The sequence below is a fragment of the Mchenga conophoros genome, linkage group LG3, assembly GCF_057382185.1.
Source record: "Mchenga conophoros isolate Kocher_MC1m ecotype Shallow Benthic linkage group LG3, M_conophoros_male_GT1.1, whole genome shotgun sequence".
Taxonomy (NCBI): domain Eukaryota; kingdom Metazoa; phylum Chordata; class Actinopteri; order Cichliformes; family Cichlidae; genus Mchenga; species Mchenga conophoros.
This window is the reverse complement of record NC_140528.1, coordinates 39,699,174-39,722,694: the sequence shown is the minus strand read 5'-3', so window position 1 is coordinate 39,722,694 and position 23,521 is coordinate 39,699,174. Positions and strand designations below refer to the sequence as shown.

The 23,521-nt window shown below is 38.9% G+C and overlaps 1 protein-coding gene across 1 annotated transcript; it reads left to right on the top strand.

The window, feature by feature from the left end:
- The first annotated feature begins 634 nt into the window (after nt 1–634).
- cysltr3 (cysteinyl leukotriene receptor 3) lies at nt 635–18,020 on the top strand. The gene is made up of 5 exons (XM_085269443.1): nt 635–687; nt 7,106–7,289; nt 11,767–11,934; nt 12,277–12,444; nt 15,575–18,020. Exons 1-5 carry the CDS (start codon nt 681–683, stop codon nt 16,089–16,091), a joined length of 1,044 nt encoding a protein of 347 aa, XP_085125569.1. The 5' UTR covers nt 635–680; the 3' UTR covers nt 16,092–18,020.
- Nucleotides 18,021–23,521: the final 5,501 nt, after the last annotated feature.

Genomic DNA, 23,521 nt, shown 5'->3' with positions numbered 1-23,521 from the left:
TAGTAAATTAGTTGGACTCAAAATACAGAAGAAAGAGGAAGAGACATTATTACAATCAAAGGGATGTTTAATTTTGTGTAACTCCTCCTGTGTAACTTATGAAATTACACAGATTCTGTATTTTTTTAACTAAATTAGAAGAAATATTTTTTTCTACCAATTTAAATATATTTGGTATTCATTCAGGTGTTGGGGTTTTTTTTCCGGGAGAAATATCACACTGTGGATGTGGAGGTGAGGATGACTGAGTTGTGTGACGTTTTTCTCTAAGATGCCTTCAGTTACAGGTAATTTTCAGAGTGGATTTCTGGTTAATCCTTCACTCGGTCATGTAAACAGTTTGGTGCTTTCCCCTAACTAAAATGCATTTCCACTTTTAGAATTGGATTTCAGTTAAAAACTGGACCCACACAGGTGGGGAGCTGTAAACAGGAAGCAGCTTTAAATGTAAGTGAGTCTATATTTGTCGGCAGATTCATAAGAAGTCATGAAAATAAGCGTTGTGTGTTGGCTCTCTGCCCAGACTGTAAATGTGTGTGTGTGTGTGTGTGTGTGTACACGCCTACTTCCAACTAAAACCACACGACACACCCACAAACTCAGCGACTTGGAGAGCGGTACAGTGCAGCTGTGAACACACACTACAGGACAGACGGGTAAACGGATGAGCCTGTGACGAGATGAGCGGTGAGTGAAAATGTTCAGTTAATTAATGGAGAAAATAAAAAGCTGGAAGCAGCGAAGGGTTAAAGAAACTCTTTACCCAACAGGCTCAGATTGTGCTTTTCCTTCACAGCCTTACATGGACTGCAGTAGCGTTAGAAACTGACGGCTCTGTGTTCTGTTTACTGACACATCAGCTGCTGTCTTTGAACTTCTGCCTTTAATTTTAACTGGATCAGGTGGAAACCTGTGTCATCTCTGTGTCTTAAGTTTGTACTTTATGTTTTTAAGACATTAAAGAAATGACAGAAAAATGTAAACTGGAGCTCAAAGATGTAAAATAAGAAGAAGAAGAAGAAGGAAAATAACTGTGAAAAAAACTTTTCTATAAGAAGAAACCTTTGAAATGTAGTAAGTCTCTGTGATTTGAAAACCTCCTTTCTCCTTGTCATTACGGTTAAACAGAGCTTAAGCTTTTGAACAATGAGTGATGCTGAAGTAGGTGAACCTGATCTGAAATCCTCAGGTGCAGCTATGTGAAACTTGATGCGACAGAGAATAAACGGGAAATAAAGCAACATCAAACATAGAGTGCTTCCAGATGGGCTCTTTCATAACATTGAAAAAGTGGCATCCTGGATCCATTAGAGGGGCCGTAAAGGTGGGCAAGGTTTAAAAAAGCATTTTATAGTCTAAAAAAAATAACTCAGCACCTACAGACAAGCAAACAGAAGAGCCAAAGGACTTCAGGGAGATGCTAAATAACATGAAGGAGACACAAAACGACCACATGAAATACTACAACGAGGTTTTATGTGACTGCAAACTCAAAGTGACGACAGTGAGAAACACAACAGGTTGAAAGCAGCCAGGAGACAATAAAATCATAACATGGCGGGATCACAGAGCTGTGTTCTTAATCACAAATCACTGCTTTTTTACTATTGAATAAGGTTTGCTAAAAAGGGTAAAAATACGCTATAAAAATAAGACACAATAAAACATGTTTGCCTAAAAACGTCTTCATTATTAAACAAGTTGTAATGAAAATATTTACTCCACTGCTCTCCAACCTGGTTGTGAAAACAAGTCTGGGTGTATGGGAACCTGTGGGTGCGGTTGAATATTCAGTCTTGCTTGGGAAGTTTCCCAGCTAAGACAAGTGGCCTGTTATTAGTTGGGTGGCAGCCATAATGAGACCTGTTTGAATTGTCCCAATACCACAGAAAGGTGCTTCAGTGCTTATGTCATCCTTCAGCAGAGGAAACACTGCTTCATCCTTTTTGACGGAACAGGAGGCAACTGCATCCTATGATTCATAGCTGTGCACCATTTTTTTTAATGATTGCATGTATATTAGTAATAAGTTTTGTGCTGTAACCTGTAGATCAGTTTAGAATTTTTGACAACAACTGAAAATCATACTGCATGAAGAATGTAGATCGTATATAAGCTCTCTAAATTATTACGACTTTAATAAAGTGGAAAAAAAAATTTAAATTGATTCATGTTTACTTCAGGTATGCTGGGATAAGTGATGGATGGTGAGAATTTTTCATCAGCCATAAAAACCTCAAACAAAGAGCAGCAAAAAAATCAATAATTTAACGGTTATTTGTTTCTTTGTTTCTAAAACTCCAGCCTTTATAATGAACTGATCTTTTTCACTGGTTTTACTCATTTATACAACCCAATTAAAACAGCTGGGGTGAGATGAACATTTTGTACTCCATGTGGAAGAGAGCTGGAGATTAATAATAAGTAATATAAAAGTATATAATAATATATAATAATAATAATTAAATACACAGTGAGTGAAAAAGAAACACTGACTGTATCATATCACAGTGTGAGAGCGAAGTGCTCTAATAGGGTGATATGGTACTACAAGGTCATTGAGATAAGATGGGGCCTGATTATTTAAGACCTTGTATGTGAGGAGCAGGATTTTGAATTCAATTCTGGATTTAACAGGAAGCCAATGAAGGGAAGCCAAAACAGGAGAAATATGCTCTCTCTTTCTAGTCCCTGTCAGGACTCTTGCTGCAGCATTTTGGATCAGCTGAAGGCTTTTCAGCGAGTTTTTAGGACATCCTGATAATAATGAATTACAGTCGTCCAGCCTGGAAGTAATAAATGCATGAACTAGTTTTTAGCGTCACTCTGAGATATTCACAAAAAGTTAAGTCAGTGTCTTATATATAAATTATATAAAAATATACTGTTCAGCTGAGACTGGAGAAATAACTTGGATGAGTGGCAAAGCATTTCTCCCACTGAAAAACCTACATCCAGATGAACAAAATCTCTTTACCTATATGATTGAGCATGCATCAAGGCATCTGAGACAGGATGTTTCTAATTTTAGAGACACAAGAAAGCAGTCATCCATTTCTGTTTAAAACCAGTTAAGCCTCAAATGGCTTGCTGAGCTTCCTGCTTGAAAATGACATGCACAAAATGAATAGAGTATTTCTCTGCAACAACAAACTCTGTGTAAACAGTCTTGGCATAAAAATGAAGCTAACACTTGTGAAATTTCATCAGAAGTATAAATATTAAGATGAGATGAAATTTTACTTTGTTACTGAACTTAGAATACAAAAAAAGTAAGTAAATTTTTTCCTTGGCTAAACTTTTTTTTAGCATATAATATTAGCCTACATTATTGGTACATGCTTTAGTTCACATTTTAATACAAGAATTCAATAATCAACATAGAAACATAATCTGTCCAAAGATTTATGCTAGCAGAAAGTTAGCGGCCATCCAGGTCTTTATGTCTTTAAGACATTCCTGCAGTTTAACTAATTGGTGTGTGTTATCTGGCTTCATGGACAGATAGAGCTGGGTGTCATCTGCATAGCAGTGAAAATGTATGCTATGTCTTCTAATGATGCTGCCTAAGGGAAGCATGTATAATGTAAACAGAATTGGTCCTAGCACTGAACCCTGTGGAACTCCATAATTAACCTCAGTGTGTGAAGAGGACTCTCCATTTACATGCACAAACTGGAGTCTATTAGATAGATATGATACAAACCACTGCAGCACAGTACCTGTAATACCTCCAGCATGTTCTAATCGCTCTAATAGGATATTATGGTCAACAGTATCGAATACTGCACTAAGGTCTAGCAGGACAAGCACAGAGATGAGTCCACTGTCAGAGGCCATAAGAAGATCATTTGTAACCTTCACTAAAGCTGTTTCTGTCCTGTGATGAGCTCTGAAACCTGACTGAAACTCTTCAAGTAAACCATTCCTCTGCAGATGATCTGTTAGCTGTTTGACAACTACTCTTATCTTTCTTGGATAGTTTGATCATAGTGGCTTATTGTGTATATTTGGTGCATGTGCTGCTATGTCATAATGACCAGAGAGATCTCTATCATACACAGATGGAGCTACGCCTTTAGCCCTAATGTTTCCTCAGTTGAGATTATCATCAGATACAGAATGACCACACAACAAAATCATTTGAGGGAGCAACTGCAGAGCTTTACAAGTAACAGAGATAATTTTACTGTTGTTTTGTTGTTGTTGTTGTTGTTGTTGTTGTTCTTTTTTTGTTTTTTAGCAGAGTGCAAATGAAAGCAACTGTGAGACCTTCTATCTGTAGCCAGTCACTGTGGGCCAAATGCAGTAAACTATTTTCCAAAGAGTCAAAGTTTGCAGCAGCCAGGCCGAGCAGTGCTCCAGTATTTGTATTCAGTGGATTAAATATATATGGGGAGATCAAAAGTAAACAATGTTCAGAGTTGATGCTGAGAAGAGAAAAGTCAGAGGACAAACTGTTTCATTGTTTAGGTGCTAAATGATGCTGAAGTAATGAAAACTAAACTGTATGTAAATTATAGATATTTCACAGACACAGAGAACAGAGTGAGTGGGAAACACCAACGCTTACTTTAGCGGAGGTTTTTTTTATTCAAACCAATGCTATGTGCATGCTTTGGAAAGGATTGCTGGCTTTTAACCTTTATTATAAATGTGTCAGTTTATATTTAATGGTTTTTTGCAAAGCTCATATAAAAACGATGTACTTGTCTTTTGATGAAAGGTCATAAGTACGTTAGCTGCCAGCTCTGTTAGCATGTTCACTTAGAATGTTACATCCATAAAGTCTGCAGATAATATGGATGTGAGGTTGAAATTTTAATGATAAATTCCATCTAAATACAACAGGCGAGGGAATACTTCTCTGTTGACTTTCATTGAAGTTATAAAATAAGATCACAGCTTTTAAATCCTGAGGTCTCTACATTGGCCTTAATTTCTTCTCATTCATTCTCGCATTTAACATCAAAACACTTGATTGGAATTATTAATCTTTTTAAAGACTTTATATTGACTCTCATCCATTTTCAGCCCCAAAACACAAAACCACTCATTTTCATTCAACATAACCTCTTAGCACCAAAATTATCAATGAAATCTCTATTTGTATGAGATCTCTGCATGAGTTTTAAGGTATAACATCTGAAGCTTTCTGAAACTATGCGTGTTTAGCATGTGGCTAAAGGGCAATTGTTGGGTTTCAGTTTTATTTGAGATGAATAAAATCTTTAGTTTTTTACTGATAGAATAATTACTTAGAAAGCTGTAGACATATCAGTAAAAAAGAATTTGTGGGGGCAGCTGGAGACACGATAACTGGCGCCTGATAACGGTCATAGCCACCTCTTAGCTCAGTACCTGCAAAACAAGCAGCTTGTCCCCTCCAGTTTTAACTGATTAGATAGATGCACATTCTCTACCTGCTACTTTCATTTTTAAAAAAGCATAACTCAAACTGTTGTTGTTCATCTTTTTATATATATTGTCAAAGCTGCTGGCTTTTACTCTAAAAGCATACTAAAGTTCACCAAGACACAGGTCTGTCTTAGCCAAGTAGAGCTTTTCTGTTTTGTCCAAACCTCAAAAGGGATTAACTGTTTTTTTTAGTGGACATTGTAGGCTTTCTCGCACAGTTAACCCTGCTTGTGTAAGTCAGCTATTCTCCACCTCAACACATGTTAGCCTACAACATTCTTCTTTTCCATTGGTATTTTCTTGAATGTAGTCACTGATCGTTAAAGTGCTGCTTGTTTCTGTTTTTGTGGACACACCTTAAAAGGCTGGTATAAATGCAGTGCAAAATGCAAAGGTTATATTGCAGTAGGGAAATGCTCTGGGAAACCTTCATCTTTTTTACTTTTCATGAGAGAGGTTTTATTATAAACTCCAGAACATGTTTCAGCTCTATAAGGCTACAAAGTCACACATTCACCCCATCATAAGCAGATCTCTGCCAAACTTTGAGTTAAATTTAAAAGGATGAAATATAATCGTTTATGCCGCCTCCTCACAAACAGTGGATTTCATAAGCTATTTAAGTCCATGATTATCATTTTGCATTCAACAATTTACATTTCATGAGATAAGCATCCAGCTGGACAGCCTGAATTCAAATATAGAGTGCAGGAACAAACAGCGCTTTTCTCACCTGCTGGACCTATTAATAAAAGCAGCTTTATTTAAAACAGGCTGGCTGTTTTGGTTTTGTATACCTCATATAGATGCACAAGAGTGAACAGTTTCCTGGTTGTGCTTTTTTTGTTTAGGCTCATTCAGACATCTCAGCTCTTATCACAAAATTATCTTCAGTTGATTGGCATCTGCAGTCTGACCCAAACTTCACCCATGTGCTTTAGCCCTGAGATAACAGCTGCACGAGGAGGAAATAAAGCAGTATTTTCCTTTTAGCTGAATTTTAATAGAAGCAAACATTAGACTAAAAAGTCCCTCTTCTGTGACCTGAAACTTAAAGGTAAAAGAAATGCATAATGTCCCCATCACCAAAGTGTTACTAACTAATTGTTTCTATTAACCAAAGCTTTTGCTCTGAGGGCTGCTGACTAAAAGCGAACCAAATATTGTTTTCGTTCATTTACAGAGCCACTAAATATTTATCCTGCATAAAAGGAGACTGTACATAAGCCCCCTCCTTCTGAATTTTTGGAGTCTCATTATTAGCATTTTGCCACAACAATATTAGTGTTGTGAAGCTGGATTTGAACCTATTTCGATAAGATATTACATACCAGCTAAAACAAACTAGCTTAGTTAGCTAAAAATGGGTATTCCAGTATTTAGTCACATCCTGTCCATTACCATCAAACTTGACAACAATACTAATTTAAATAGCGTTTCCAAAGAAAAAAAAACTTTATTCAGTTCTACAATCTTTTAAAGACACTTAGCTGGGCCTCAGTCATGCTGAGCTTTGCCCTGTTATTTTAATACACTAATGGTATGTATAACACTTCTGATATATTTTGCATTAAATGGTGCGTTAAAAATTTAATTCTATTGAGATTACAGATGATTGTAATCTCAACATTCACATTTCTGACACAAAAAATCATCTTCTACTAAAAATATTTGTGTGTTTCACCAGCACGACAGATGAGCATGACTGTTGCCACGAACAACAACACTGCAAAGTCCCACTTGGAATGCTTCCACGAAGATGATGCCTTCAAGTACAGCGCGTACAGATACACATATCTGCTCGTGTTCCCTGTGGCGTTTATCTGCAACATCGGGGCGCTGGCGGTGTTCTTCAGGCAGAGCAGCCGCAGGTCAGGACACGCAAACACAGAAACATGTGCCTCTCTTTTCTTGGTTCTATGCATTGACTTATATTCAATTTACTTTATTCATATATGTTTTAATGTATTTCATATATATATATATATATATATATATATATATATATATGTATATATATATATTACATAATTGTTACTATGCAAACCCACAAACACACATCAAGTTTCTCCTGTTCTCATTGTTTACCATTACAATAGGCAATTAGCAAACAAAAAGCATGTCTCTATCTCCTGAGTACTCTGAGATTATTGTAATTTGTTCTCATTATATAAAACTACTATGAACATCCCTGTGGTGAGGTGTGCGCACACCCAAATACAAATCCCAGAGGCCAACTTAAACATAAAAAAATCCCTTTACTGAGGTGTTACAGGCCATCTGGAAGGCAGTAAATAATCATACATCTAGGGGGGGCTCATACTAGGGAGCGCAACAAGTATGCAAAAAAAATAGATGCAAATTGAGGCTCTAATAGACACACAAGTTAAACAGGGAAAGAACAGCTAGGTGGGGAGGTGGATAGGACCATCGTCTCACAGCAGAAGACCAGGATTTGAATCTAGTGTGGGGCCTTCCTGGCATGTTTTCTATCTGGTTATGTTCCCCAGTCCAATTGCATGCATGGGGTTAGTTTAACTGGTTATTGTCTCGGTGTCTTAGCCCTGCAGTAGATTGACAACCAGTCCAGGCTGTAACAGGTCTGATGCACTATGACAGCAGGGATAGGCTCCAGCCCAACCACAACCCTTAGTCTGACAAGTGGAAGAAAATGGATGAATGAGTAATCAGGGACAGTGAAAATACCAAGTTGACAGCTCAAACTAAGAAATTAACAAAAGAAGTAAAAGTAATAAGCACCAAAAGACAAACGGCTCTAAGAAAATAAACAAAAATCAACATAAAGAGGATCATTTCAAAGATGAAGACATCCAATGAGATCCGAGAAAACATTAAGGAGGTTAGGCTAACTGGTAGTCTCAACACTAAAGAAAACCACACTGTAGCAGAACCAGTTCTTGCTAGAAAAGTAGCAATGACTAATAGTCTGGACCGTAAACAGAAACTGGAAATGATAAGTGCAACCATAATACGTTTACATTAAATATAAACTTAGAAGTTCCCACAGAAAACTGAAAATAACCCCACAGATCCCCACAGGCTGCGACACTATGACTTACAGCCATCGTCAGAGCGTTGTGTCAAAGGGGGTAAACAAGAATCAAAGGTTCTTCTCCACTGACATCCATCCAACTCCAGTCTTCATATTCAAAACACACAAACATGTGTCTGTAACTGAGATCTAAGCGTCGGCTGTAATCCGCTGAGGCCATTGTTGCTGTTTATCATTAAAAGAAGTAAATATTTCTGTTATCTGCACTTTTGCTCTGAGTTCAACTTTTTTTCACCCAGCAACATCAGAAAACTCAAGCATGCTTATCTTTGAGGACTTCAGTGACTTTCATCAACTGCTAAAATTTTAAAACATGAGAATTTTACTGTTTAGTATTAAAATATTTTGTATTTATTCAGAGCAGAGTATAGAAGTCTGATACTGGCATTGGGAGACGGTTGCAGTTCCAGCCAATCCCAGAGGAGCACTTTGGTGTCGTACAGTGAACCATTGTCTAAAAACCCCAAGAATCTGAACCAGAAAGACGTCCTTTTTTATCTAATGATTCATTTCAGGAGCTTGAAGTTCTTTTTCCTCGATGTTGGCGGAGGACTTTCTGTTTACTCCTGCTGCTGTTTAACTGATGGGCTTTCATTTTTTTTATGGATGTGGAAGAATGTCGTTGAACTTTCACGGCTTGATGGTATGTGGGTGGTTCTTTGTCTCGTACTGCTCAGCAGTGCGTTGAAGAAAAACACGTTTTTTGTCAACAGGTTTATTCCTATTTCACAGTACTGAAATATTTCACACAGCAGCTTTTGCTTTTTAAACAAAGATACACCAGTAATAAAGTAAGCTTAAACCTGTAGTTCCTGTTTCATTACATCAGAATTCCAAGTGCAGAAAACAAACTGGTGGCTTTAATAACAACGACATACTGGAACTGGCATTTTTCCATTATTTTATGGGCAAACGTGATGAGTTTGTTTTTCCAGCTCACATCAGGTTTACTGTAAGGTAACCAACCTGCTGCTCTTCTTCTAACAACTCACTGCATGTGCTTTTTCACATCCCTCAATTTCTCATGCAGATCCTCTCTCGATAAAGGGTCCAAGCAAGACAGATATTTACATATTTTCATATTATATTGTTACAGCTCTGCTCACAAGCTGCAGCAAGTAAAGGGACCTTCTTTATTTGAAAATAATTAATCATTCAGATTTAAAACAAAACAGCAGATGGCAGAGAGCAAGAAGTGTTGCCTTCATCCACACTTGATATATTATGTAGACAGTTAACAATTAAACCCAGGCAACACCCGGAGAAACTTGCACTGCCACTGCATGACCAACTTCTAGAGCAGAGCTGTGCATGCTAGTGTAACAGAGAAACACCAATAAGTTCCTATAAATACTTCATCATAAAATAAAATAATGAATGAAATGAACAAACGAAGCCCATATGTTGCAACGCTGCAATACTTCATCGGTAACATCATGTTGGACCTTGATAGACTTTTATTGAATCCTTGTGTGGTGTTCAGGTCTGTTGGACCTGTTTTCATAGTTTATCAAAAGAAAAGTATCCAATTATTTATTATTTGAAACTCTGATTTCTTTCTTTTGAATTATTTCTTACATAAATAACACATTCATGTTATACTTCAGGTGCTTGGGTCTTTGTGTATATGTGTGCTGTGTCTTTCTACTCCAGCCTTTCCTACACACAGTTGCAGTACCGTTACATTTCCTTGCATTAAATTTATTGCTCCCACATCCATACACATTTCTTCTGGTACACAACGGACAAGAATTCCTTGTGTGGATGTGCAGGGGCGTAATTTCCAGGGTGGTATATATATAACCCCCCCCCCAATAAAATTATGAACTATCTTGCATAAATAGGCTCTTGATTGTCTTTACTGATTTCAGGTATTACCAGCAAAATAGCATGTTTTACCCAGATTTATTTATTTATTTATACAGTGATCTTGACACCCCCCCCCCCCCCCCCCCCCCAATTTTCAGCACAAAGTTACGCCGGTGTAGTTGTGTATCGCTCAAGATGGGGTAAAGATTCCCCGCTCAAGAGGGAAGATGATGAAGAGCTTCAGAGCATGAGACCTTTTGACATCACCAGAAAAGATCTAAATCTCTAAAAAGTTAAAGAGTTATTAATATCTAACAGTCTGTGATTGGGCTTCCCTGACCCGTGTCAGCGTGCATGCTGTACTGAAGGCCGACCTCATACGACTGCGTGAAATGTCTGTTTACTTTTTGTTCATTTCGTGCTCGTGGGGTTAATTTGCTTATCAAATTGCATACAAATTAGGGGCAATATTATGGCTACCAGCTTGTTTATGCACCATGCAAACTTGATCTCATGATAAGATCCAAACTTGGGATAACCGTCACGCTCTGTAATTATGTGCAGGTGCGTTCACAATAAGAGTTCTATGTAGTTAACAGTGACCTCCATGCAGCCTTGCTGTGCCTGTGACTGACACCTGACATATGTGAGTGATGAAGCCCACATAAAGGCTCAGATCTCACCAACAAGGTCATTATGCAATGTGTGAAACTTTACAGAGTCACAATAAACACAAAGATATCAGTAAAATACATGTGTCTGCTGGTGAGATCAGCCTGGAGTCTCAGTGGATTATGATGTTTGTGAGCAATGCTGTGATCTATAAGGAGTAGGGAACAGGTGGAGGAGAGCCTGGAGAGGTGGAGGCATGCTTCAGAGAGAAAATGACTGAAGGTCAGACAGAATACATGTGAGTGAATGAGACAGGTGGAAATGTGAAGATGCAAGGAGTAAAGATACCAAATCAACCAAAGCAACAGCAAGAGTGCAGTCAGGGTGGAGGGGGTGGAGATGAGTGTCAGGGGTGACATGTGACAGAAGGACAGCAGCAAGAGTGAAAGGGAAGGTTTATGAGATGGTAATGACCTACTGTCAGGGTTGGTTTGGAGACAGTGGCACTGACAGAAAGAAAGGAGGTAGCAAAGCGGAAGATGTTCACCTCTTCATTGGAAGAGAGCAGGATGGACAAGTTAGAAATAATGCATCAGACGAACAGCTGATTTACTCATTTCCCCTTAGAGAGCCCCTCTCCTGTTCTCTGTTAATCTACTGGCCTACAAAGCTGTGAGGTAACACACGCCTAGTTGCCTAAAACTGAACCTCTTATTAAAATCCACATTCGGTTGCTCTTCAGCTGTAAGTTCTTCAATAATTAAGTGAAAATGTCAAAAAACAAAACAAAAAATGACTTTTTTTTGTCCCTTTAAGAGACTTTAAATCATCCATCTTTTTCCTTGTCCCCTCAGGAGGTCGGCCTCCTGTGTGATCATGATGAACCTCGCCATATCAGACGGCAGCTTCTCCCTGACCCTCCCGCTGCGATTGGCTTATTACTTTAATGAAGGGAAGTGGTTCTTCCCAGACTGGATGTGCCGACTGTGCGTCTTTGGCTTCTACGTCAACCTGTACACCAGGTAATTCACATTCACTGATCATCACATCCCTTTAGGGAGCATAATTAAGTTTATTTGTAGTCCCCCAAAATATGTGTGAAATCATTATGTTCAGAATATGAGTATATATAAAAGTAATAAAGTAAAATAAAAGTAAAAAACAATCAGTTAGTGACATCAAACAAACAAACAAAAGCAAGTATTGGAATTAAGCATTTGCATTATGGGGACGTTACGTCCTCAAACAGGACGAGTCCATGTGTAAGACCTCACATCACCAGCTATACCAGTAGACAAGCACACATACACACACTTAAAACAAACGACAGACATTTACTAAAATAACCCTCTTCCACCCATCAGCATCCTCTTCCTCACTCTGCTGAGCGTGCTGCGCTGGTTGGCTGTTGCTCAGCCGCTCCGTCACCGCTCTTTAGCTACGCCTGCTCGAACCTTATGGATCTGCCTGGGAGTTTGGGTGTTTGTGGGCGGATCCTCTGTGCCCTTCCTGTCCAATGGGGTTGTACATAGGTGAGACATCCCGCAGCATGTTTTGTTTTCTTCTTTGTTTGTTTTCTTTTTTACGAGACAGAATCTAATAGTTTAACAAATACTTTATTTCATGATAATATCTATTAATTGTTTTTTTCATTAATTTTTTTAAATTGGATTTAAAAAAAATGTTTAGTGAAGGTTCATTTCAAATGTTTGGATTTGATATTCTGACTTTTTTTTTTTTTAATTTTACATATGTAGATCCTTTTCAGGTTTTAAATTAAGGGCTCAGGGCTGAAAAATGTTTATTGTGATAAAGCCAGTTGAAGGTGTTTTTCCTTTTTGGCATGTCGTTGTTCATTGGATTCACTGGACGTTTTAGAGAGATATAAAAAGTTGCGTCCATGTGGTTTTATCCTTGATTTGGCTTTAATGCTTTCGCACAAACTCAGGAGGAACCTTGTTGGAGTGTAATCAGATTAGCTGCTGACTGATCCCGTGCTTCCTGCTTTGTCTCATTTTTTTCAATGACAAAATTAACTCACTCTTGAACAAGTTGTACAAGGTCTGAAAACCTTTCCCTGACAAATGAAACCCCCCCAGGTGTTTTCATGTGTTACAGTTCTCTCTCACATGTGAAATGAATAAGAGAGCAGATTTAAGCACATCCCAAGGCCTTAAAACCATTAAACTGGTTTCCGTGTGGTTTATTAGTAGGCATTGTGTCTTGTGTTTGGATTTCCAGTTAAATTAACAGTGATTTCACGCCTGTGATCAGTTTGTGTATACTTATCATGATAAATTTCGCCTGATATTGTCACGGTTACTGGAAGAACTTAAACAAACAAGGAGGCAATGTTTAGCATTAACAACAGTACAGCAAACCTTCCTCACATATTTTCCAACTGAAAAAAACAACATTGTCATTAGTTACTATCTCTCCTCTGCACAGCCTTTTCATAGACTCTGGAAAAGACAGACTAAGCTTTCCTATCTGACAAGGGCTGAATATACAGAAGTGTTTTAAAATGCCTGCATTGTGCTGTCTGATAGCATCAGAGACTCAGAGCAAAAGAGCCTCACTCCATCTTCTTTTTATAATATGAATGCAAATAAATACAGATTCTTTTTGGATCATTAATCACATAAAACTGCTTTAGTAGAGCCCTAAATTATAAGTGTATAACTGGAAATGAACAAAATCGGCCCACTTTCCCTGACAGTGGTCTTTGTAAAATTGGTCCGAGGAGCAGGAAATGTATGTCTTCCTGTGTACAGGAAAACTAACAACTCTGTCCTGATGTTGAGGGGAGATGATAAAAGCATCAGGGAAATGTCTCCTCTGGGAGGTGATGATAGAACCGAGTCTTGCATGTTTTGGCCTACTGAGCAGAATTAAAGTTGTTTTTTGGCTCCATTTGTTATGGAGTTCTTGTCCACCTGAAGATGCAAGATTCCCAAATAAAACAACAGTCTCTTTAGACAAATGCCCCCCAAAAACTGACTGAAGATCTTTTTTATCTTTACAGTATTGTAGTATGTCATAAATTTCTAATCTGTAAAGTAAATTTGCCTTTGAAAAATAACTGAAAAAAGTATGAAGAAAAATTATTTAATCAGCATATTTACCAACTGTTGGTTCTCATCACTTGTCAGGCAGTCAGACCATTTCCCCAATACTGGAAACCTTAAGTCTTAGCACTATTTAAACGAGTGAAAATGTAAAAAAAAATACTTCTTTTTTTACCATCAGTGACGGCTGATGGCAAAAATTCTTTCTGGGGTGGGGGCACCATTGGGTCTGTCGACTTTTCATTCTTGTCTTTGACTGAGTGCCTTAAATATGTTGCAGTAAATAAACAATCAAATTTTACTTTTACCGTTTCAGCGCTTGAAGTTGCCATCCTCAGTCAAAAACTAGCTAATGAGTTAGTCCTTGTTCTTCTCCAGGACAAGAGTCCCTGTGCTGTGGCGATGTGTGAATGTGTGAATGATGCTAAATTGTCCAATCAAATTCTTAAACAAGGCAGATTTTTAAGGCAAGTGATCAAGGACACATAAACCAACTCCAGACTTCCATTTTGCGGCTTCCATGGAAGGAAGTCGATATATATGAACTTAATGCATAATCTAATGAAGTTTGACCACTACACACACAGTCAGCCTCAAATAGACACCTGAGCTATGGCTTTTTTTTCAGCCACTGCACACATGGTGTCAAATCAAATCAAATCAAATCACTTTTATTGTCACATCACATGTGCAGGTACATTGGTACAGCACATGTGAGTGAAATTCTTGTGTGCGAGCTTCACAAGCAACAGAGTTGTGCAAAATACAAGAATGGCTACATCTGGAACTAATAAATATATGTACAATATATAATAGTATATGCTAGTATATGTCACAGCTCTAAAAAGCTAGCTTAAGTGTTTAAGCAGTTTAACATTAAACAGCATCACAACACCAATATGCTTATTATTATTTTTAATGAGCAGAGTTGTAATACTTTATTTATTCATTGTCAAGCTTCCCTGCAGGACTCTTAACTTAACAGTTGAATGTTTCTAGTTCAATGGATGGTGGCTTATGTTGGAAATCTTTGTGCCAGTTTATAATTTTCTAACCATTTGTGAGGTGGTTCTGTTGGATTTCAACACATTAGCTTTATCTGGTAATTCTGAAATATATAAAAAAATATTGATATGCACTAACGCCTATAACACTGCACTGCCGTAGAGTGATTGAATAAATAAAGTTCAAAAAGGTGGCGGCTGGGCTGTGGGGTTTTTATTTATGCCTTTCCTCCTGTCCTCTTGATTGTATTTGGAAACAGTCGGACATGCTGCAACATGCTCAAAGAAAACATGTTCAATACTCATGCCAATGTTAAAAGTCTGTGAAGGTTCTCAGTCATCCAGGTCATCGTAGTCAAAGGAGCTTGCAAAGAAATGTTAAAACAACAAAAACAAATATAGGTTATGGTGCTTCTAAAAGGTGCTTCCTTAAACCATAACATATGTCAAGATAATCCAAAGTTAATAATCTACAAATTTAATAAAATGTCACAGAAACACAGCTGAATCTATTTAATTAATTTAATCAAACAGTTATGTAGGTATGATGGATAAAACAACATTTCTTTGCTTGTCTCGCTCTCTCTCAGGAACAATGCAACTCGCTGCTTTGAGCCAGAAACCCCAAGGTCCTGGTCGATTATCCTGGTGTTAAACTACGTGGCGGTGACTTTTGGTTTCCTCATACCTTTCCTCACCATCATCATCTGCTACAGCAAAATCATTCGACAGCTAACGGCCGACTCGAGCCCTAGCGGCACCAACCTGGCCAGCAAGAATCGCACTCGCAACCGGAGGCGCTCGGTGCATTTGGTCAGCATGGTGACAGCGACCTTCCTGCTCTGCTTTCTGCCCTATCACCTGGTCCGCTCGCTCCACCTGCACGCTGTGTGCAACCGCTGGAACTGCAACATCTTGCTGGCCCTGCAGCGAGGGGTGGTGGTGACCCTGTGTCTGGCAGCGTCGAACAGCATGGTCAACCCGCTGCTGTATTACTACTCTACAAGGACGTTCAGGGAAAACATGAGGGAAGCCCACTCCTCACTGCTGTCCAGCAGAGGAGGGTCCATCAAAGCATCAAGCATGAAACGGAGGAACACCAGCTGAGGAGGCTGTCAAAGTGAGGCTGCTAACAATGTTCCTCATAAAAGCTTTGAGTTAGACTTTGTTTTATCTACTCCAGTGGAAATATAGATGACATTCCACTAAAGCTCTTCTTTCCTAATATGGAGTGAAAAGCCGGTGGAACTACATGACTGACCTTTTCACTAGGACTAAGAGTCCCTAAAGGGACAAACAGACCAAAAAGCTACCAGGAAGGACCTGAAGGACTGTGAGGAGTTGAGAATGGTTCATGAGTTTTAATGGACTCCTAAACCCTTCTCAAATGACTTTAATGGGTGGTTCTGAAGAGTTCTGGGGTCTTTGAGTTCAAGGGTTACCCAAGAGTCTGAGAGGTTGTGAAGTTTCAGGAGTTGTTGAGAAATTCATATCAGATTGATAAGAATAATTCTGTTCAAATGTTGCTTTTGCCAAACTGTAAAGTACTTCTAGACGCAAATCTTGCCACTCTTCACATTCCTCTGAGCACTTATTTCACTAGTTATTTTGAAGCAAATTCCGTTTTAATTTTAGTAAAGGTGGGTCCATAAAAACTGCATGTAAAACTCACCTGTCAGATCAGGTAAAATTCAGCTTCTTTCTTTTGATTTTCCTGTCATGTGTTTGGTATAAAAACCAGAACATGGAAAAGTTGCAGAGTAAAAGCAGCCCCATTTCTTGCAGAGTAACAGCGCCCTCTTCAGGCTTTAGTGAAGTGTTTGGAGAAGTTACTGAGTCCTTTTCTTAATTATATGCAGCAGGAGACTGCAGACCATAATAAGCAACTCTGAGCAATTTTGACTTAAGGAGAGGCAATTAATTCGATTTTGATTTAAATTACGAGGTTGGGTTCATTTGATCATTTTCATTGGAACATTATTAGAATAAGATAACTGGCATGAATGCATTTATTTTTTCTTTGCGATATAAATCAAGTGGACCATTTTGCTTTCCAGTGGTGCATTTTTGTTCCCTGCTAAGCTCAGTCGCTTTTTAGTTCAGCTCTACAAATATCTCGTCTAGGGGTCTTGAACCCACAACTATTTTGGCAACGAGTAAACTCGATCAATTACAAAATTATCTTATACATTTTTCATGGAGAAAAATAGATAAGTTTATGAAGTCCATCACAGGCAACCAAAAGTCTGAAAATCTTTTTAATTACAGCAGCAGGTGAAATGTCAAGTTAAACACCACAAATGTAGCTTAAAAACAGGATATTATCATAGCAAGACTTGTTTGTGGCTATTTCGTGGGATTCCTTTGGTCTAGAATTGCTTAAAATATATTTTTTGATAATGAAGGTGAACCAGTGGAAAGACATATATATATATATATATATGGAGAGAGAGAGAGGGTTAAAAATGCACTTTTCATAAGTTTAATGAAAATCTATGGAAGGTTTCAAACTGTGAAACAGCTTATACTGAAACACTGTTGTTGATTACTTCTTCCACCTCTGACTTCATCTTTTTGAGGACTTTGGATGACATGATATGTACTAACACTGCGCTTTGTTCCCGAGTGTGAGATATTTGTGTCCGTGTGTCATTATTGTTGAAACATATGATGCTGTTTCCAGTGAAGAGTTGTTGTTTACATGTTTATTTATTTGCAAATAAAAACTTCAGGGACATTTCACATGAAATGGAAACATCTCCGTTCCCTCCTTTCCCCCAAATTCATCTTCCTGTTTATTTTCCACAGAACAGAATTTTTTTTCTTTGGATTTACTACATTATATATTTATTTATTATTGAAGGTCAAATATGATTGTCTCATCCCTGTAGGGGTCGCAGTGGGACCCTGTGTGCACTGAGCAGCAGTGAATGATGATGTGTTTATTTGATGAAAATACACTGGCCCTGAAGTTAAACAATAACGATAATGCACAATAAAATGTGTGCTCGCTTTCAGTTTTAAGGTTTTAGATATCAGAACATAATGCAAAGTCTGTTCATCACCTCAGATTAATAAAAACATCCATATTCCCCCATGTCCTTGTTTATTTAACACGAATTAAGCCAAAGCAGTGAAAACCTAAGCTTATATAGGAATTGAGAAAAAAAAGAGCTGCTAATCAAATGCAGTTGATTAACTGATGATCAGTAAGATGATGATCAGATAACCACCTGCATACAACCAGAGTCACAATATTTATTGTCATTGTACAAAAGCTAAAACCTAATTGTATCAAGTCCCACTGAGTGCAAAGAGAGCTGGGTGGGATGCGTCCTTTGGGAGACTGTGGGCTTTACTGTGGCAACTGTGATGATCTTCTGTGCATTCAAAAGAGCATTTGTAGAAGAACAAGCAGCACCTCAGCTAGGGTGTTGTTTTACCTTCTTGACTAGTGATGTGATTTTAGTTTTCCAGAATAGATCATCATCCAGGTGCAGGCCCAGAAATCTGAAGTCAGAGACCCTCTCCACAAAACTGCTATTCATGTATATAGGCTGAGCGTCACATCTGTTTCTCCTGAAGTATTTCCATAGTTTTTTGTGGCATTGAGGACCAAGTTGGTATTACTAAAGAGTGTACAGTAAGGATTCAGCATCTGTGGGGAGCCAATGTGTAAGCTGAGTGTTGGGATGAGGTAGGGCCCTACTCTGACACTCTGGGTGGTCGCTGAGGACCTCGTCAATTCAGAAGCAGATGTGTAGCCAAGGTTCATCATTTTTGTAGGCAGTTTGTTATGGCTGCGTTAAACATCTGGCTAGAGTCAGTGTAAAGAAACTCAGTATAATTGTATTCCAGATGGGTAAAAGCAGTTTTGGGTTGATGAACCTTTCAGTGTGTTAACACAACGCCAAAAGGAAAGATATAATCTCGAGAGAAGCAGCTATTGTTGCCCGTCAGTCTCAGAATAGTTATAAGGCCATTTCCAAATAATCTACGGTCCATCATCTTGCAGTGAGATAGATTATTCTCATGTGGAAAACATCCAGAAAAGTTATCAGGACTCCCAGGAGTGGACATTCCAGGATTTAATCCCATGGTCATAGCGTGCAATGCTCAGAGAACATGCAAAAGCCCAAGAGCTACAACTCAGACTCTGCAGACCTTGATTAGCATGATAGAGGTTAAAGTTCATGACAACACAATAAGAACAACACTGAATACGTTTGGGTTGTTTGGAAGGGTTGCTAGGAGATTGGCTCTCCAAGAAAATTGGTTCTGTTCATATGGACGTAGCGTTTCGTGGGAGAAACTTTTCGTCGCTCATCCAAGTGACTTCTTCAGTCTCAGCTGACTGCAGGTTTCCCCAATCTTATAAACAGTCATGTGCATGGCTGTGCCGTGGTGGCAGTTTGATGATTTAGCTTGTTCAACAGTCACAAGACCTGGACACCTTCAAGCCATTCAGTGGACCATGAACTCCTCTGTATGCAAAGGAGTTCATGGTCTAGAGTCAAACATGAAGCCATTTGTACAACACCTATTGGCTCATGCTACAGGACAATGATCCCAAATGCAGCAGCAAATCTACAATTTGATGGCAGAAAAAGAAAAGGATCAAGGTGCTGCAACGAGCCAAATTCCAGACTTCAGTCTGATTGAAGTCCTGTGCCAGGACCTTCAGAGCTGTGCATAAACAGATGACTGCAAACTGCAATAAACTGAAGCAAAGTTGTAAAAGTGAGAGGGCAAAGATTCCTGCATCATGATGTAGTGACTGCTAAATTTATCCTGGACAAACTTTAGGTTGCTGCTGCTAAAGGTGGTTCTACAAGCTAATGAATCATGAGCTATTCTCAGATTTTCCACACACACTTCTTCATTTTGTCTTAATTTTAGAACCTTTTAAAGAGCAGAATGTTTTTCTAATATGTCCTAAAACACCGAAACCTTTTCCACTGCTGTATTGTTGACTGGATGATTGAAACAGCTCAGTTAGTTTGAAGCATTACTTCAATTAATATTACTTTCAGGGATCATAGGGAAATGAAAACTGTGTGTAAACAATCAGCTGTCAGGGCTGGTGAAGTTCGGTGCTTACTGTCGTGTGGCTACGACATGGAGCAGATGAGACGCTGCAGAGTGAACGCTGCTCTTTTTCCTGCAGAGTAAGAGCGCCCTCTTCAGGCACTACACTCAAAAACAAACAGTCTGATTTCCTTTGCTGCCTGTTAATCTGGTTTTATTTGAGGCTTTTAGCTTTATGAAAAAATGTCAACATCAAGAAAATATTAAAAACACCTCTGTCAGTACTTTATTATTATTATGAATATTATCATTGTTGTTGTTGCTTTTGAACTGTTTGATCCTATACTTGTATGGATATGTTGTGTCTTAAAAGCAGAACCAGGGGCAAGACCTACAACTTAGCTTTGGCTAGAAATCCTGTATGCACTGCATCAGCTATATACGTGTTTAAATGCTGCAATGTTAATATGTGCCATCAAATAAACACAAATACAAAGCTATATGAGTCTCTGTGGTGGCTCTGAGGTTGGAAAACAGCAACAAAAATGAGGGGAAAAACAGTAAAACCTTTTAAAACATAGTTTAAAGTTTGTGTAATGATAATATTTCACTTTGTGAAAATGTTAGGGGCCAGGTTTTGTTTTTGTTTTGGGCAAATGCATGATTTTTTCACATAAAGAATAGTTGAAGCAGGACTCTAAGGAGCAATCCTGAAATACCTGTACTGAGGAAGTGGCCATGAACTGGATTTTGATTTAAGCCATTTGAGTTTCCCTGTGATCATTAAAACAAGATAATTAGGATTTTTAATAAAAGTATTTTTGCTCTGGTTCCTTTTGTCTTGTGTTAAATGAAGAGCACTTATTTACTTTCCAAAGATGCATTTTCGTGCCATCCTAAAAATTCACTCACTGTTTAGTTCAGCTGCAGCCACAAACATCTAGAACATCTCAAACCTCCAGGTCCATGTGTTTTTTATATCGATAAGAACAAAATTTAATATGTCATATCTGAGGCCATTTTTAAATAATGTAATTATATAATGTAATTATATAATTTAACGAATAATTTAATTCAAATAATTGTAACCCCTCATTATAAAACATGAAATCCAGAGAGTAGGAGTTCTATAAAGTTTCATGTTTTGATTTTGACTGCCTATCAGTAGTGATGCAGACACTGTGCTGTAATGTTCAGTGGTGTCCAGCAGAGGGCGCAGCAGCTGTGGGGATTTTCCCTTTAACTCGGCAAAGTGTTGACCTTTGACCTCTGAGCTCCACCTCAAATTTATGACATCACAGGACAATCCCAGGCCTTCCTGAAGGAGGCAAAATGTGGACCAATCCACTTTCAACTATGCTATGAGTCACAAGGAGGTCAAAGGTCAGGCACAATCAGCAGCATGTTGACAGAAACTCTGTAATGTATATGTGTGTGTGTGTGTGTGTGTGTGTGTGTGTGTGTGTGTGTGTGTGTGTGTGTGTGTGTGTGTGTGTGTGTGTGTTTCCTGACTTCCAGGTGTTTCCTGACTCCACCTTCTCTTGTTTTATAGACACGCACACACTCAAGCTCGTACTGCTATCTTTGTGAGGACCCTCCCTGAGATAATAGAGTCACATGTCCTTGAAAACCAGAACTGACCCCTCCAGCAGTCCTTTAAAGGTCCCAAAGGAGGACTGCCCACAGTCCTCACAAAGACAGAGAAACAATAGACACACAAAGTAGTTTTTTTTTGTTTTTTTTTTCATTTCAGAGGACGTCACACAACTTCCAACCTTTCCCGGGACTCCCACCCTAAAGTCCTCACCCAGAAACGGAATAACCTGTCTTATGGGGATGTGCTTTTTGTCCGTTAAAGGAAGTCAAGTCGCCACAGCATGACTGTGTAAACAGCATAAAACACACACAGGCACACTTGTGATGTTTTACCTTAAACACGCATACAAAAAGACACAAGATAAGAACGTGTTTACTCATCAAACAGAGAAGTTAATTTACTTTAATCACACTGTGGTGCTGTTCAGTTTTAAGCATTACACAGAGATGCATTTCTTATATCGGCGATTGTGGCTCAAGAGTTGGGAGTTCGCCTTGTAATCAGAAGGTTGCCGGTTCGAGCCCCGGCTTGGACAGTCTCGGTCGTTGTGTCCTTGGGCAAGACACTTCACCCGTTGCCTACTGGTGGTGGTCAGAGGGCCCGGTGGCGCCAGTGTCCGGCAGCCTCGCCTCTGTCAGTGCGCCCCAGGGTGGCTGTGGCTACATTGTAGCTTGCCATCACGTGTGTGTGAATGGGTGGATGACTGGATATGTAAAGCGCTTTGGGGTCCTTAGGGACTAGAAAAGCGCTATACAAATACAGGCCATTTACCATTTATATTTTGCTCTACCCATTAACACAAATACAGTCGTGTATTTTTCAGATTTTTCCAGTTGTTAAGAATAGCTAAATTAACTATCAGTAGCTCCTGTGTGCAGTAAACCCATGAATGTGCACACAGCTCCCACTACTATACTCTGAACCTGAAAACTGACAGATTCTTAATGAAGTTCTGCAACATCTGCTGAATCTAATGTAATTTATGAATTTTTATTATAGTGGACATCAAAAGCGATGGTTTCTGTAAAAAATGAAGATCACATCGATCTTATCTTTGCCGGAGGCATGATGCTGCACGTTTCCCACAAAACACTAATATTTGACATGACTCTGTTCAAGTGTGGCTGGAATTTACTATCTTGATTAAAATGATAAGAGAGCAGTTTTCCTACAGTCTCTGGAGCGTTGCTCAGAAGTCCATCTTAGATTGAATCACTCAGTTTGGATTGCATCAGTTACAACAGCTGATCAACCCTCAGGGTGACTGTGGTCTGGGAAACAGACGGACTGCTCCTTTAACTCCTCCACCATCAGGGACGACATGGCGCCAGAGATCGTCTCGGAGTGAGATGATTCACTCCACCAGGCCTTCAGTTAGCGATCCTGTAGACTCAGAGTTCATTAGCGGCTCATGCCTGTACGTTCCCCACTGATCCCAGAGCAAGTCACCACTGTCACGGCAGCACTGGACGATTTTCAGCTTTTAATTAAATTATGTATGTATTCTGAATTATGTGCGTTATTTATTAAACATAAAGGTTTTTAGTTGAGCACAAAGAGAAGCATGTTTAAAATGTAATGCACTTATTTATAGAGAAGCTCAGATCAGCTTCATTTCAACGTGGAAACACTGGCATGACGTGTTCAACCCTAATGTAGCTCCTTGTTCCGGTTGTCATGTTGCTTATGAGCATCTTTAATGATGAACGCTTTTACTAGTTTTTTCATCAGTGGTGGTAAAAGTAACACTTTGTTACATTTTTGTTACAAAGTCCCGCGCGGACAACTACAATGTAACTAAAAGTATCATAAGTCACGTGTGCGAGCAGAGTGAGACCTCTGTCCGTCTGTCTGTCTGTGAGCGTCCCAGCTCCGTCACGGGGACGCGCCCGCGCACACACGCACTCACCCG

Excerpts from the sequence above, each read along its gene's own strand:
- cysltr3 (XM_085269443.1), top strand. Across the intron at positions 11,935-12,276 it reads TACGTCAACCTGTACACCAG|CATCCTCTTCCTCACTCTGC; the intron begins GTAATTCACATT and ends TCCACCCATCAG. Across the intron at positions 12,445-15,574 it reads TCCAATGGGGTTGTACATAG|GAACAATGCAACTCGCTGCT; the intron begins GTGAGACATCCC and ends GCTCTCTCTCAG.